This window comes from Trachemys scripta, chromosome 1 (genome assembly GCF_013100865.1).
Source record: "Trachemys scripta elegans isolate TJP31775 chromosome 1, CAS_Tse_1.0, whole genome shotgun sequence".
NCBI lineage: Eukaryota > Metazoa > Chordata > Testudines > Emydidae > Trachemys > Trachemys scripta.
In genome coordinates, this window is record NC_048298.1 from 213,417,848 (window position 1) to 213,435,838 (window position 17,991).

At 38.4% G+C, this 17,991-nt stretch overlaps 1 protein-coding gene across 7 annotated transcripts in view; it reads right to left on the reverse strand.

Annotated features, from left to right (window-relative positions):
• The window catches only part of MOSPD2 (motile sperm domain containing 2), a 137,631-nt gene that overhangs the window by 95,045 nt on the left and 24,595 nt on the right, over positions 1-17,991 (reverse strand). For all 7 annotated transcript variants that reach the window (XR_004643833.1, XR_004643832.1, XR_004643830.1 and 4 more), the window contains 4 exons: positions 17,245-17,305; positions 15,072-15,110; positions 12,784-12,908; positions 10,732-10,902 (listed from right to left, as the gene is read on the reverse strand). Coding sequence is in view for 3 of the 7 variants with exons in the window: in XM_034756593.1 (XP_034612484.1) it covers positions 10,732-10,902; positions 12,784-12,908; positions 15,072-15,110; positions 17,245-17,305 (396 nt within the window). In the remaining 4 variants the exon portion in view is untranslated. The remainder of the gene's footprint in view (positions 1-10,731; positions 10,903-12,783; positions 12,909-15,071; positions 15,111-17,244; positions 17,306-17,991) is intronic.

Here is a 17,991-nt window from a genome sequence, read left to right on the forward strand (position 1 = left end):
AAAAAATTAATCAGTCAAGAATGAATATGCAAATAAGTTACAACACATAAAAAGAAAAGTAAATAAATGAATGATACAAGGTATTAATGCTTGAAAAGCAACTTTAAGTATGACATTCTAAACCGAAAGAAAATCAAAATAAAATTCTATTAACTATGTCAAAGGAATAGTATCACAGAAGTGAGTATAAGATTCAAACAGCCACGAAAATCAACACTATTTAAATAAATTACTTCTTGGAACACTAAACCTATCAAATGTGTGTGTTTCCCATTGAGAGAGACTAATGGTTAAGAAACAGCAACAATTCAATAAACATACTTAAGAACATAGTACCTGAAAACCAAATGTAAATTTAATTAAAGTAAAACTAGGTTACAAAACTATGATTCAACTTAATATCAAGAGTCTCAAACTACTGGTAAATAAAAAATGATAAAATAGGATAATACACTTGAAAGTAATCCCAATTTAAACAAGGATAGTTAAACAACTAGTGATTCTTAATTGTGTTTTAATAAACTACAGTTGTACGACTAATCATAGATTTTAACAAGGGAAATACAAGGTCATGTGACAATTACAGCTCAACATTACATATTGTTATATACATATGCCTAGCTGAAGATTACAATGATATGCAAGGTTTCAGAGGGGTAGCCGTGTTAGTCTGTATCAGTAAAAACAATGAGGAGTCCTTGTGGCACCTTAGAGACTAACAAATTTATTTGGACATAAGCTTTTGTGGGATATAACACTTCATCAGATGCATGGAGTGGAAAATACAATAAGCAGGTATAAATATACAGCACATGAAAAGATGGGAGTTGCCTTAGCAAGTGGGGGGGTCAGTGCTAACGAGGCCAATTCCATTAGGTGGATGTAGCCCATTCCCAACAGTTGACAATAAGGGATCTTTAATCAGGCCTAATTTGGTGGTGTCAAGTTTGCAAATTAATTCCAGTTCTGCAGTTTCTCATTGAAGTCTGTTTTTGAAGTTTTTTTGTTGAAGAATGGCGACTTAAGTCTGTTAGTGAGCGTCCAGGAAAACTGAAGTGCTCTCCTACTGGTTTTTGAATGTTACAATTCTTGACTCGACAATTCTTAACACCATCAAATTAGGCCTGAATAGAGACTGGGAGTGGCTGAGTCACTACAAAAAGTAATTTCCCCTCTCTTAATACTCACACCTTCTCGTCAACTGCTGGGAATGGGCCACATTCACTTTGATTGAATTGGCCTCATTAGCACTGACCCACAAAAGCTTATGCCCAAATAAATCTGTGTGTCTCTAAGGTGCCACAAGGACTCCTAGTTGTTTTAACAATATGAAAGAAGTTGAGGTTCCAGTAACTTCATACATATAACATGATTGTTACAACAGCGCAAAGTGGATACTTTTGCCTATTAATGTCACAACCCAGAACTAAATGATTAATTTGGTGACAGGGGCTAAAGCATTTAGGAAGTATATAAGGTGAAAGCTAAAATTAGCAAAGCAAAAATTTGGTAAGCTTGAGTTAGGTGCAATGAGGTGCCTTTGTCATTCAGTTTATTTGCATGAGGGATTCTCTATATGAAGGTATATTTTGTCACAGACAAAACACACACAAAGGGTAAGCATGGACAAAACATGATAATTTGGGAATCCATCCAACTTTTGAATTTTTTGACATTATGGATTATGAAATGTTCTTATTAAAAATTGCTACATCATGAACGCTTCACTTTGAGGATCCGCCACTACTGAGGACAAAAGGAAGGTATTTAAGGCTAATGATAGGGCAAAAGTTATGCAAAAGAGAAACTGCATCCCAAGGGAAAAGCTACTCCCCTCCTCCATTTCAGGGGAGGGTTGTGGTGGTGTTTTTTTTTTTTTTTTTTTTTTTTTAAAAAAAAGTGGGCAGCTACCAGAACAAAGAAAGCAGCTGAGTAGGAGGGGTTTAAATAAGCAAAACACAAAAGAACAGAAGTCAGATTGGAAGAGGAAGCATTGGGCAGGAGGAGACAGCAAAGTCACAGAAAATGGGAAGGACTCCCTGAGGGAGAAGCCATCCAACATGTGACTGCCTGCATGAAGCAGCGAAACTGGACAGAGACGGCCCCAAGGAACTCTGACACAAGCCCAAAGAATGTTCTGGAGTGGTGAGGAAATTAAGGGAAAGGCACGTACAGAGTTTTGTTTTGTAGACGTGTACTCTCTTGCCCTTTATATGATTAAGAGCAGCTGCATTGGGCTATGGCTATGCTACAAGCTGGGGTGTGACTCACAGCTCACGCCCGCAGACTTATGCTAGCTAGTGTGAGTGTAAATAGTAGTGTATATAAATAGCCACAGTAGCATGGCAGTGACAGTAGCAATACAGCTTAGCCATGCCAAGCTGTACCTCCACTGCCCATGCTATCGTGGCTATGCTACTATCTATACTCACGCTAGTTCATGAGCGCTAGCCTGAGTATACATACACAAGCTGAGAACCCCACCCCTAGCTTGTAGCGTAGATGTAGCCTTAGATACTAGGCAAATTGCCAGTTTGTGCTGAATGCTTACAACTACTATGTTGCCTCTTAAGAGAGTTAAACTAAACCAGATCCGTCGTACCTTTGGGGTGGAGTTTTGGGAGAGGGTGTACTTAAGTATGGGAGAGGCAGTGACTTGCCCAGAGGAGGTAGGCAGCTGGGCAGTGGGTTCCAGCTCTCAGAAGGGGATGCTAGATGGAAGGTCTGTGCTCTGAGAGTGTGCCTAGGGACCCCAAAATTGGGGCAGTGGCTGGACTCCATTTAGGCTCTAGAAGATTGGAATCCAGGGACAGAGTCTTAAACTCCCTTCACTGTAGCCTGGTGGGTGGCCAGCAAAGGGGTGTCTGACCGGATCTACGGCAGAATGGTGGCAGTGCTTGGGATCAGAGTCGTAGTATAAGAAGCTTTTAAAAACACTTTTGCAAGGGACTTCACTTCTGCTGTTAGTCTGAAAGCCAGGAGCAGATCTTTTAATTGCCTTGGGTAAAAATAGTTGCCAAATATGAATTAGGAACAGCTCAGGAAAGAGCAGATTCTGAGCCTGTGTGCACAGTGAGGTCTGGCTTCTGCTGATCAGAAAAATTGGAATTGGTGGCCACACTCCATACATATATGATGGGATGGATAGGGCACCTACTCCAAGCCAGGGGCAAGACTAGATCCCTTTTTTCCCCTTCTAGAGGGTAGACAGGTAACCAAAGAGATGGTGCCACAGACAGTTGCCAAGATGGTCAATAAGATGTAATGGTGATGGTGAGAAGCCCAGAGCTGTGGAGGCTGGAGTGAAGACTGCTTGTGAAGGAGAGACAGATGGCATTGATGGCACTGCTGCACTCCCATGCCTGGAGGAAGGATGGACATGGACACACTCCAAACCAGGATCCCTTCTCCTACAGGGCATGCAGGTGACCAAGCAGACGGTGCCACAGATGATTCAGCAGACATAGTGGCAATGGTGATAGGTCCAGAGCTATGGAGGCTGAACTGGAAAAGGCTGCTTGTGAAGGAGAGAGAGATGGTGCTGGAGGCCTGGCATCAGAGTGAGCAGACAGAGCAAGAGGGTCAGAAGCTTGTTGACCAGGACAAATGCCACTAGTTCAAAACAGGAGAAGAGGGTCAAGTCACATTCATGGGACCCAGGAGGAGGAACATGAGGGCATACCTAATCAGGTGTTAGCAAGCAAATATATGTGGGTATGATGAACCACTTCACTGTGGGAGGTGGGGGTAGCACCAGGAGGTGTGAAGAAGGGGACTGTGTGTAGATTCCACCTTGTTAGGGGACAGGGACTGCTCTTCACAGCAATACGGTGGTGCCAAGACCCACTCTGCAGGGACCCAAAGCCTGTTGTGGCCACCCTAACCTATCAGCTGTGTTAGGGTGACTAGAATTAGATGAGGAGGCCCCAGGAACTCTCCCCCTTTGTTGATCCCTTTCCTGGCATAATGAGGGAGAAAATGTATATGATGTAGATAGGAACTGATCTATAAATTCACATGTAATTGTACTTTGGTGTGATCAGTGGAATTGTTTAATGAATGTATGAAGTTTGAATTAATAGTAATAATAGACACTCTAAAAATGGGGTGTCAGGGCACACCTAGAATGCTTGAGTACCCCTACTTTTATTTATTTATTTATTGACAAGTGAGAAATGTGACAATTTGTCTGTAGAACCTATCAATTTATCATAGCAACCAGGAGTTATTATAAAATGTTCCTCTTTAAAACTGCTCCATCACAAATGCCTCTCTGTATGTAGCTCCACCGTTGCCGGCAGGACATGCACCAGTAACACTACAGCCTGAGGTCAAATGGAAAGCACTTCAGGTGCAACACTTACGTGAAAAAGAGTAACTACATCCCCAAAAGAAAGCAGTCAGGTGACCAGGAGGGGTTTATATAAGGAAACACACAACCAAGAAAGCCAGATAGGAAGAGGAAGCACTGGATGGGAGAGAGCAAAGTTACAGATGATGGGAAAGGAGACTCCATTAGGGAGAAGTCCCCACAACACGTACTGGTCTGCATGAAGCAGGGAAACCCAACCTCTTTCCTGGAAAGAGTTGGTCCCAAAGACTTTACAGGTACTCTGAGCCCGCCCAAAGAAAGCTCTGGAGTGGTGAGGAAACTGAGCAAGGAAAGGTGTGTACAGTATTATTTTGGGGATCTGTACTCTTGTGTGCTTTATATAATTAAGCAAAAGAGCAGTTGTGTTAGACTGTGGGCAAAGTGTCAGTGTGTGTTGAACGCTCTACAACTACCATGTTGCTTCCAGAAAGTTAAACTGTAAGCCAGAAGCTTCAGACCTTTTGGGCGGAGTTCTTGGAGAAAGTGTGTTTATGTATGGGACTGTCTGACGGGTCAGCAATGTGCTCAAAGAGGCTAGGAACCTAAACAGCGGGTGCCAGTATTCAGAAGATGCCAGATAGAAGGTCTGTGCCTCAGTGTGCCTACAGACTTGGAGACTGGCTATATTCCCATTTGAGAGGCTTAAAACACCGAGAGATCCAGGGACACAGAGGTTTTGATTCCTTCACAGCAGTCCAGTGGGCGGCCAGCAAGGGGGTACCTGACCAGATTTGTGACACAAAGTTGATATGCAGAAAAGTAAAGAAATAATACCACAATGCTGTTTCTATTTGAAATAAAGGTAAACCAGTAATAAGTTACCACACAAAAATAGAAATGAGGTGAGTATGGAGCATGAGGTATTCACACATGCTATTAACTCTTTAGTGAGAAATACACAACACAATTAAGATCAGTATACAAAAGTATTCTAGATTTTATAGCACACAGAAATTAAGTAAAGTGAGGTTAGAAGGGTGCTTTTCTTGTATACACACACACAAATTGTCACAGAGGGAGAGATCTGAGGATTTCTTCAACGAGCAAGTAATCATACACACTTGCAGATGCATCACAGCTGCTGAGAGTGAGTGAAAGTCAGATACAGCGGAGGAAAACAAACAAACAAAAACAGTGATTTGAGTATATTAATCAGTTATTAGTGGTCCTTACACTTAGGGATTAATTTTAACTGGACAAAAAAGTTAACCAACAAACTCTCACGAAGATATGACACAGTATAGTTTCAGATATTAGGCAGCACACAGCAAGACAATTCTGAGTTCAAGATTAATTCTTTAAACAACAAAATAATGTTAGTAAGCTAGGTGATGATTAGATCAGCCTGAACATATAAAAATGCAAATATAATATCTTCCTACAATTACAGGACTATCTAGATGAAAAACAAACAATTGAATCAAACACTATAACAATTTAGTTACAAGGTGTTAGGTTTAATTCCTGTAACAGTCCAGTTATGGTTCTTAGAAGATTGCAAATGTTAAGGCTACTTCAGTGCTCTTTTCTTTCCTGTTCCTAGTGTAATCTTGCTTGATATTTATTTGGAATCAGGTACTTCAGTAGCATCCATGGAAGTTAAGTTTATTAATTTGGTATATTTCAATATTTAAATCCCATCAGCACAAAGGTCTGGATTTAAAGAAACAAAGGTCTGAACTTCAGAAGAGTTCAGTATTCTAGAAAGGCAATCAATACTTTTGTTCTCCAAGGCCAAATTCTGACTTCCTTCAAAGCACAGAAATTCCTCTGGTATCTCAGAGAGAAATATTAATTTTCAAATCATACCCTGCCATCTGTTATCAGAGGAGTATTTTGGTGTGGTGGTGATCTTTTCTTGGCATATTTGCTCTTTAGGAAAGCTCTCTCTTTCCCAAGGCTGCTTATAGTTATGACTTTGGACTTTCAGGTCCAAAACCCAAGTTCTTGTTCATAAAGGATTCTGGTTAAAGAAAATCACTCTCTTGGGAGAGTGGAATGAAAAATTGGGCATTTCTCATAGGAAGCAGGGAGACTTATCTGAATCAGGACTGAAGCGATGTGTTCAGGACTTTTGGACCTTTCAATGAAGACTCACCCTCAGGACTGCTTAGATAAAAGACAAAAAACTCCTGAACTGTACTTAGCATCTCTTTTCATACATTAATATTCCATTCAGCTGTAACGGTGGGCTAGTCCAGCTCTAAAAGGATTCAGTTTATTGATACTACCAGCGCAAATACAGTACAGAACTGTGTTAAACGTAAACTACTAAAAGAAATAAAGGAAAAGTTTAAAAAAAGATTTGACAAGGTAAGGAAACTGTTTGTGTTTATTTCATTTAAATTAAGATAGTTAAAAGCAGCATTTTTCTTGTGTGTAGTAAAGTTTAAAAGCTGTATTAAGTCAACATTTAGCTGTAAACTTTTGAAAGAACCACCACAACATTTTCCTATATTTTGTTGTAATTTGCTGACTTGAAGTTTTCCTTCCTTTTGAAATTTTAAAGTTTATTCTTTCTTCTTTCACTTAGCTGTAATTTGGGAAGAGTTTATCCCATCTTTCAAGGATAGGAAGGTATTCTCAATTTGATTCTAATTTTAAACAACTTCCAGGTTCATTATAAAATATCCTAATTTCCAACTATTAAAATATTTTAGCTATTCTAGGCACTGTACTGGATAACATTAGTTAAAAGAAACAAGAAATCTATTTCTAAAACTAATATTGTCTAATTCACAACTTCTATTCCCAAACTTTGCACAACATTCCTAGTGCTGAAATGTTTATTCACATACTTACAATCACTTATGCTAATAACTTGAGTATAATCCTAAAGGGATAAGAATATTTACTTACAAGTATAAGGATTATAACAAACTTAATTCTATACAAGTTGGTTTTATTATAAGAAAGGAATTCAAATTTATCACCTTGTAACTTAACATAAAGGCTTATTTGGTTTCAATAGTTCCATTCTCAGGATAGCGAACACATTTGTGTAGCAATTCTAATCTCAAAATCTGAGACTCTTTGGTGGAAAACATTTATGTTAAAAAAAATGTAAGGAAGTATAGCAGAAAGTATTTAATTTACAAAGATGGCCCCCAGGATGTCTGGTTGGTTCAGACATAAGGAATTTTTCCAGAAATAAATTTGGAAGATTCGTTTACGTTCAGATATCCTACAGTTTATGGTCTTATCCTTCCATGATAGCATCATGTTATTGCTTCTCCATAGCTAACAGGAGCAGTATTTACCTCAGTATGGAACTTAAATTACAGCCTTTTTGAGAGCTTGTATGCCACTTTTTAGGAGATGGATTAATATATTTATTTTAGGATTAAACCTAAACATCTGCTGGGCTACATCTTACTTTCCAATTTGATTAACATATTAGTTCAATATCACAGATTATCCAAAAGGGTCAGAATAAGAATTTAAGAAAAGGGCTGGGGGGGGGGGGGGGAGTAAGAAGGAGTGAATTAACCTTTCTTTAGACAATGGAATGCTGAAGGTATTAAATGAGGACCACGTGATGTCTTTCCTTACAACCATATGTTTCTCTTTGAAAGTAACTGAAAAAACTCAGTTACACAAAAAAGGAAGAAGATAATAAACCAAGTCTGTAACATCCACAATTCATCTGCAGGTAACTGTGGCCTGAAACTCAGGACAGGCCTCTGGTTTAGTTCAATGCATGATTCAAAAGTTAGCTATTCCGTTATACCATTACATTATAACTTTTAAGTACAAAAATATCAAAATTGCATATTCTGGGGTCAAATTGACCCTTTTCGTATAGCTCCATTACTAGACGATGATGGTGAAACTTAATGATGCACAAAAGACAGAAGTGTTCAAAATAAATTTCTGTTGTTTATTTGGAAAGAAACAGGATGATGTACTCCCATCATATGAGGATGATGAAGTAATTTCCAGTGCATTAGTAACCGAAGAGGATATTGACATCATCTACAAGGGATAAACATTTTAAAATCAGCAGGCCCGAATAACTTGCTCTGAAGAGTTCTAAAAGAGTTGGCAGAGAAGATCTCTGGCCTGCTGATGTTAATTTTCTATTAAACTTTGGAATACTGGGGAAATTCCAGAAGATTGAAGAAGTGGTGTATCTAGTGCCAATATTCAAACAAGGTCAGCAGAATGACCCAGGTAACTATCAGCAGGTTAGATTGACATAAATCCTTAGTAAAATAATAGAAAAGCTGATATGACATTGAATTGATAAAGGATATTAATATGATTAATGCCAGTCAACAGGATTTTATGGAAAACAGGTCCTGTCAAACAAACCAGATTTCATTCTTTGAGATTACAAGTTTGGTTGATAAAGGTAATATACATAGACTTTTGCAAGACATTTGATTTAGTACCATACAACATTCTAACTAAAAACCGAGCATTATAAAATATCAGTAGAGTATACATTAAATGGATTAAGAACTGGCTGTGGAAGTAGTGTCTGTTTTTAGTAGGGTTCTACAAAAACTAGTACTAGGTCTGATGCTAGTCAACAGTTTCACTAATGGTCTGGAAGTAAATAGAAAGGTATTGCTGATAAAATATGCAGATGACAAAGATTGGTGGAGTGGTAAATAATAAGGAGAAGTAGTCAGACAATCAACCAACCTGTATCAACTGGTAGACTCGGCCCATTTGAACAAAATGCATTTTAACACATCTGAATGTAAAGTTACAAATCTAGGAATAAAGAATGCAGGACATACCTACAGAATAGGGGACTGTGTCCTGGAAAGCAGTGACTCTGCAAAAAAGGATTTAGGGGTAACAGTGGACAAGCAAATATGACCTCCCAGTGCGTTGGCAAAATGGACTAACGTGATCCTTGGATACATAAACAACGGAACAGTGAGCAGGAGTAGGAAAGTAATTTTACGTCTGTATACTGCATTTGTGAGACCGACCCTTGAATACTGCATAGTTTCAGTGTCCATGTTTTAAAAAGGAGGTTGAAAAATTTGAGAGTGGGCAGAAAAGAGCCACAAAAATGATTAGAAGGCTGGAGAAAATGACAAAGCGAGAGACTTAAAGAGTGCAGCCTCATTTATCAAGAAGACGACAGATGACTTGATTACAATGGGGACAAAATGTCAGGTATTAAAGGATTCTAATCTAGTAGAGAAAGGCACAACAAGAATCAATGGCTGAAAGCTGACACCAGACAAATTCAAATTAGAAATTAGGCACATATTTTTTAACATGAGGGTAATTGACCACTGGAACACAATCTACCAAGGGAAGCGGTGGATTCTTCAACTCTCGCCATCTTCAAATCAAGACTGGATGTCTTTCTGGAAGATATGTTTTAAGCCAAACACAAGTTACTGGGCTCAACACAGGGATAACTGGACTACATTTAAGGGCCTGTGATAGAGAGGAAGTCAGAGTAGATGATCTAATGGTTCCTTCAGACCTTAAATTCTATGAATCTACCTTATTAATTTGGCTGGCCAACTTTTAAAAATACCTTAATTAAAAAAGAAATTGTTCCATATGTTTCAAAATCTGACAAAATATTAAAATACTAATTCAAACTGAAAATTTGTGTACTATAAAATTAAGAATATTAAACATACATGATACAAGAAATTAGTAAATTCATATTCTGATTCAGAAGTTATGGCAACAACAGTGAATTCCAGATTTTGGACTATAATGGCTACTTTTCAAGAACAATACTAATGGACAAAGTTTACATTTCCCATAGGCACCCACTATGTATTCCTTGCCCCCCGATACTGGAATGAATTCTGCACTGGTGTAAGGTTACAGCCACTTAGATCAGATTGCAGGATTCAGGGCTCTACTTTGTTTTGTGACCATATCAAGATTAACTGGATATCTAATAAGATAAATAAAAACATAATACTGCTCTAGACACTAGCTCTCAATAGCATGTTTTCAATTGTTTATTTAGTATTCCCTCTCCTCAGGAGCGGATTAAAACATCTATTGAGAAAACTAGATATCTGGTATTAAAAATCAATACAATGGTTGCCCCGAGGGAAGTATAAAAAACTGATTATAACTCTAGAGAAACCTAACTTTTTAGGGATAAAGTTAAAATATATTTTTTTTAATTTTCACATTGTACATTTAACGGAGCAATACCAGAATAAAACAGATACTAGATTTGTGTGTGTGTACTGAAATCCATCCATGATAGTGAAGCTAGTCTTTAGGGTTTTACTGGGTTTTCACTGTAAGTGGCAAAGACATCCAACTACAACAGACTGTAAAAAATCTGCCATAAAAAATAAACCATGTCCAACTTTTCATAACATCATTCCTTCTTAGCCTTTAGAGTTAATGGATACCTTTTTCACATTGAGAATTTGCTCTTCACTGGATTCTCCAGCCTCCTTGCTGTCTGCTTCCGCCTCCTCTTTACTTTCAGTTTCATCTTCAGTAGTAATAGGTCCATTTTCACATAATGGAGTTTGAAAATCATCATCAACCAATGGAGGGTAACTGTACTTAAAAGTATCCTAAAATACAAGGGTATTTAGTTCACGTGTGTATCAAAAGGAAGGAAAAGTGATTTCACTAGCATAATTAAAATACAGATCTTATCAGGATTTTTTTTTTAGTCCTTTTACAACTTGTACATATTTCATTTATACATTTTAAGTTCCATTCGACCCATGGGCAAAAAGTTGATGTTGGGTTTTGTCCTATATAATAATCAAATATGATAATCATCTAACACAGCCACTAATTTATAGCTAGTGGCAAGGTTTACATATTTCTAAAGAGATTGCAGAATTTGTTCTGAGTTGAAATTTGGTATTGAAAAAAATCTTAGGAGGGTTGCGGGGGAGAATTAAACCAGATTTTGTTTCTACATTACACGGAGGCAAAGTTAAAACAAAATAAGAAAAAACAGTGGCTCTTCAGATGTTTTTTGTACTTCTGTAACTTTATAACAGCTTTGGTTTTAAAGAAAATCATGTAGACAGTTAGTCCATGATTTGGATTTGTAAAAAATAAAACAGCCTATTTATTAATGTTTAAAGAACTAGCATTATACATGTGCATTACCTATTTTAATACAGGCTTTTAGTCCATATCACACACACTATACATGGATTATAGTTAAGGCTAATATTTTGTAATGGTTATTTTTAGTAAAAGTCAGGGACAGATCATGGGCAATAAACAAAAATTCACAGAAGTTGTGACCTGTCTGTGTCTTTTGCTGCTACATCTCTGTGGTTTAATATATGGAGATATACCTATCTCATAGAACTTGAAGGGACCCTGAAAAGTCATTGAATCCAGTCCCCTGCCTTCACTAGCAGGACCAAGTACTCATTTTTGCCCCAGATTTTTAAGTGGCCCCCTCAAGGATTGAACTCACAACCCTGGGTTTAGCAGGCCAATGCTCAAATCACTGAGCTATCCCTCCCCCGAGAGCTATCCCTCCCCCCCGCCACTGTGGTGGCCGGGAACTGTGGGGTTCCCCCTCTGCCTGCAGCAGCTGGAAGCTGCCACCCCTCCCCTTTCCCCCCGTCCTCAGCGGCTGGGAGCTGCAGGGTGACAATATTTCCCAAAGAGAAAACAGGGCACCCCCAGCGCTCGCCCAAGGCATCCCCCTCTCCCTGCACAAGGCTGTCACCCATCACTAGAACTCTGAGAAGGGCCCCCTCAGGAGTCTGTCATCTGTTGCTGGAACCTTGCCAGGGCCCTGCTGACTGCCAGCGCCAGAGTCCCACAACCCCTGGGGCTGAAGCAGAGAATGTCACCGAGGTCTCAGAAAGTCACAGATTCTGTGAATTCCCTGACCTCCGTGACAAACGTAGCCTTGATTATGGTGGATTATTTTTAAAAAGGGGAAAGGCGGCTGGGAAAGAGTACTAATCTAAGCACCATGTTGAACACATCTAGGCCATGTCTATGTTGAGGAAATTTATTAAGAAGTTCATACTGGTTCAAATGGAGCTAGAAAGGGCGGAAGGCCAGAGAAAGGACTGGAGGGTCTTCATTCAATCATGGTTTTGGAGGGATGTGAGAAACAGCAGTTGTATGCCCTCAAAAGCCCCTTTTCCCCTATTCACACTATTAAAATTCCCAAAATGAAGTCACTAAATTAGGGTTGCAGAATTACTTCCTACCTTACAAAAAGAGCTATGAAAACTTTTTTAAAACTAACATACAAAAATTTGAAAAGCATCAGTTGAGATTTTTAATAGAACTTAAATCATTAACAGTTAATTTGTAAGTTTATTAATATCAAATGGACACTCATACTTCTCTGAAAAATGCTAGCTGGCTCTACTACAGTGTGTAATCGTGCAATTTATATGCACTCAAAAATTGCATGAAGATATTAATCATTACAGGGTATTTTAAAATTCCAATATACTTACAATTCCACCCATGTAGGCAGGCAGATACTCTGCACTGATGTATTCCTGCACTTCATTCTTGTTTGCAAACTTCAACATGCTTATCGCATCTGGACCAAGCCAGCCCTTCACAATTTTAAAAGCAGCTAGACAAAAAAATAATACATAAACTGCCTGAAACAAATACTGCAGTTTTATCTGCCATTGATAGCATGTAAATAAATGCTCATAAAATATTAGGCTAAGTACGGAATTCAGTGAAATAGCTAGATGTCCAGGTAGGGTTTCTTTACCCGTTATAAAACGGCCCACGAAGCAAAGAGCACATGCATGTACCAGGATTTTGTGGTATATAAAAAAAAAAAAGAATATAAATACCCTGTGCGCCCGTCCCACCCCCACCCCACTTCCCAAAGCAGTACCCTCTACACCTAGAAACCTCATTTGGATGTGTGCTCCAAAACTGAGAAGAAGCTGGGTGAAGGCAATATATTTGGGCAACAAAAGTTATTGTTGGTAAGTATCAGGGGGTAGCCGTGTTAGTCTGTATCTACAAAAACAACAAGGAGTCTGGTGGCACCTTAAAGACTAACAGATTTATTTGGGCATAAGCTTTCGTGAGTAAAAACCTCACTTCTTCGGATGTTGGTAAGTAGTCAGTTTGTAACATTGTTTCCCCAGTGCCCCACTGCAGGAGACTAGCTCCTTGAACAGCAACTGAAGTACTGTCCACTGAAAATAAGCATCTAGTCTTGTCAAGGGCATAGTGACTTGTGAAGGGGTGTACTGAACTTCATGCAGCAGCTCTACCCTAGGTAAAGGCCAGGACCTCTGCTTGTGAAAGGGATCTCTCAAAAAGAAAGGAGGAATGGTATTTGGCATGGTTTCTTACTGGAAAAAGTAGCACAGTTCAAAAGTAGCATCAGGACATATGCTACACACGAAAAAAAAAATGCAACAAACAATCCCAAAGAAGTAGGGTAAAAAGAGGATCTTCATCCTCTATAGCTGGTTTGGAATTCTCCACTGTATCCTCAAATTTGCCTAAGTGCAACACTGGTTTTTGCAAAGGTGGCTGAAATAGGGGAAGAAGTGAGGCTTCTGGAGAATTCCGCAAGACTTTCAGTATCTGATGGTAATTTGCTCCTGAGGATTGCTGCAAATGTCCTCTATGAACCTAAAGCGAGCTGGCTCAAATTCCATGACCCAGACACCAACGTGATTACTTACATCCTTCCCTCATCAAGCTATGAACTGAAGCAGTGACAGATCAAAGACTAAATATTTAGCCCTCTTGAATATCAGGCCAGTAATTTATTTTGGAGAGGAAAGGGACGGTGGAGGGAGAAGTGGGTAAGTTCCCAATTTTGGGTGGGAGAAAAGTTGGGAGAATGAAGCATTTCTCGGGCAGGTTTGTTGTTCTAAATGGTAGCAGTTTTAACCTGCTTAATGTAAAACTAAAAGAGTCTTAATAGAGATGGACTGTGCACATGCAGCAAAAGGGTAATTTTTATAGCCATGTGCAACAGAAAGGAATAAAACATGTCTACCAAGTTTGTTGACTAGGCTGATTACTGGTGTACACGTACACCGCTATCTCGATATAATGCCACCCGATATAACACGAATTCAAATAGAACGCGGTAAAGCAGCGCTCCGGGGGGGCGGGGCTGCGTACTCTGGTGGATCAAAGCAAGTTCAATATAACGCGGTTTCACCTATAATGCGGTAAGATTTTTTGGCTCCCGAGGACAGTGTTATATCGAGGTAGAGGTGTATCAGCATAGATATATATGACAATTATCAATGTCATGCATATACCCTAACCAGCATAACGCACTATTTGGATTTGGCCACAGCAGAAAAACATTTACCAATTCTAGCAAGTCTGGACCTGGAGTGGATTGGGATTCAGGAAATCAAGATGATGGATGCTTCAAGAAGTAATCTGCATATTAAGGGCTTCCGAGATATGAATGTGGCGAGGTGGATGCAGGTCTTGATCTGCACTTTGAAGACGACTATTTATTTAATCTTTGAGTCACAGCACAACATGCCAGGAAGCTGCACACTAAAGCATTCAATGCCCTAACTGACAAATGTAAAGTACCATGTGCTTAACTAAAAGAAGAATTTGGCCTATGCATTAATTATATATTTCTATATATACACACACAACAACATTAAAAACATTTTATAACTCCCCCCCAAAAAAAAAAATCAGTTTATGTTTGAATTAATATATCAGAACAGGGCTTTTTAAACTTATTACAGAAAATTACAAATATTTTTAGTTTACTTTAACTTACCATTCATTATCCATGGCATTTCAAAGATCACTATCTTTGCTGCAAAGACAATAGGAAAAAGAGATAATTGCAATGAAAGATATTATTATATATTAACCAAAAAAAGGGGAGAAAGTGTTAATATTAGAGGATTATTAAAAGTGGAACATTCAGTTTCTATGCTTACTTTCTTTAGGAAAAAATTAGCTTTCCTCCATTTGTCAAATAATAATCAACATATACAAAACTATCCCTATGGTAAGATGAACAGAAGTATTAGGAAGCCCATTGGAAACTATAGCATGTATTGTTTTGGTATACAAAAAAAGGCAAAATTATCCCAAAAGAGTCAGAACAGTTACCCACATCCTGAATTCAAAGAATTCATTTAAATTAGTGTATTAAATAATATAATATATGGAGATATACCTATCTCATAGAACTGGAAGGGACCCTGAAAGGTCATCGAGTCCAGCCCCCTGCCTTCACTAGCAGGACCAAATACTGATTTTGCCCCAGATCCCTAAGTGTCCCCCTCAAGGATTGAACTCACAACCCTGGGTTTAGCAGGCCAATGCTCAAACCACTGAGCTACCCCTCCCTGCCATGGCAGATAAAAGATGCAAATAATATGCACCTTTATTATAACAACTTTATCATTGTGTGAAATTACTACACTAATTTTTAACAGTTCAAAATACTAGCAACTATAACAGAATGGTACCTTCTATTTTAAGAAATGAAATGCCACTCAAACAGCTAAACTTTAAAACGCTCATAGTTACATTTTCACTTGAAAAAAAAAATGAAAGTAGAAGTCATGGAAGAGAAAAATGGCAGTATTGGCTGAAGCTTTGTATCTATTCATAATGAAGATTAACATGGACAATGTGCAAGTTTTCCCCCATACAGCCCCACCAATATGCCTCAACTCTGTCATGGAGGGATCATCTCTGAGATAATGGGGAGAGTCCATTTCCACTCAATCTTTAGCCTCTTGGCTGTTATAGAGCGGCAACTGTCATTGCAGTATCTTCCAACTTTTGGCCAAACCCAGAAACTGAAGAGGAAAGGGACAGAAATGGACAAAGAAAGGAGGGCAACAACACAACTATAATATTGACTCTGAAAAAGAATTGGGGGTCATGGTGGACAATCAGCTGAACATGAACTCCCAGTGCAACGCTGTGGCCGAGAGGGCTAATGGCATTCTTGGATGCATAAACAGGGGAATATCAAGTTGGAGCTGAGAGGCTATTTTACCGCTGTATTTGGCACTGGTGTGACCACTGCTGGAACACTGTGCTCAGTTCTGGCGCCCACAGTTCAAGGAGGATGTTAAAAAATTGAGAGGGTTCAGAGAAGAGCACAGAAAGATTAAAACAGTGGTTCTCAAACTTTTACACTGGTGGCCCCTTTCACGCAGCAAGCCTCTGAGTATGACCCCCCCCCTTTATAAATATTAAAAGTGTTTTTAATTTAACACTATTACAAATGCTGGAAGTGAAGCGGGGTTTGGGGTGAAGGCTGACAGCTCACGACCCCCCATGTAATAACCTCATGACCCCCTGAGGGTCATGACTCCCAGTTTGAGAACCCCTGGATTAAAGGATTAGAAAACCTGCCTCATGATAGACTCAAGGAGCTAAATCTATTTAGCTATTTAACAAAGAAAAAGTTATGGGTGACTGAATCACATTCTGTAAATTCCTACATGGGGAAACAAATATTTAATAATGCACACTTCAGTCTAGCAGAGAAAGATATAATGCGATCCAATGGCTGGAAGTTAAAGCTAGCTAAGTCCAGACTGGAAATAAGGTGTCAATTTTTAAATGTGAGATTAATTAACCATTGGAACAATTTACCAATGATTGTGATGGGTTCTCCCATCACTGACAATTTTTAAACAAAGATTGGATGTTCTTCCAAAATATATGCTCTAGGTATTATTTGGGAGAAGTTCTATCATGTGATATGCAGGAGGGGCATGTCAAACACATTTCTTGACTTTATTTTGGTTTTACCTTTGCAGTCCACACATGCAAAAAGTAATATTTACAAACCTTTAAAAAAACAAACACACCCGTCTCTCCTTATAAGTTATAAATATTTATATAGTAAAATAACATATTGGATAATACAATGTCTATAAAATTGTATCCCCTTAGAAAGGATAATATACATTACTTACAGAGGTAATTAGGATAATAAATTTTAAAACAGTTGATGATGAACCGAATGAAGTCCAAGTCCTAAAATAAAGGCAAATAAATAATAAATGCAGTAGAAATTATAATTTAAAAACAAATTAATAAAAACTATGACTTTTGTAATAAAAGTTTTCTAAGAAGTTCACAATTAAAGAAAAACATAATAAATGTACACAGGGTATACACAGTATACTAAATTTCAAACACTGCCCCAACTTCCAATGCAATGCAAGGCCATGATCCTGCAAAGATTTATACACATGCTTAACTCTGTAAGCTGAAAGTAGTCCTAGTGACTTCACTAAGACTACTCGCAGTGCATAAAGTTAAGCACATGTATTAAGTCTTTGAAGAACTGGGGTCTCAGGAAAGGAACAGGAGATTTTCTAAGAACTACAGACTAATAGAAGAAATAAACCTCTGTCTCTAAATGGCAATGTGCTAAGCCTTTCTTACATAGTACAAGCAATGACTTGCACTGAAGTAAGACAAGCAAATTACATACGTTCTGTACATTGGAGGTAAAACGTTTAGGGGTAAGAAAATTTTGCCTTTTATCAGGGGTTTTTAGTTCTGTTTGTCTTGATTTCTAATGAAATCATAGTTCACTAATATTTTGAGACAAAAATTAACATTTAAAATTCTATGAACAATCATAGTTCTGCAAAAGATTAAGGAATTAACACTATCTGGTCACTGCTGAAAATTCACAACCACAACAGAACTCA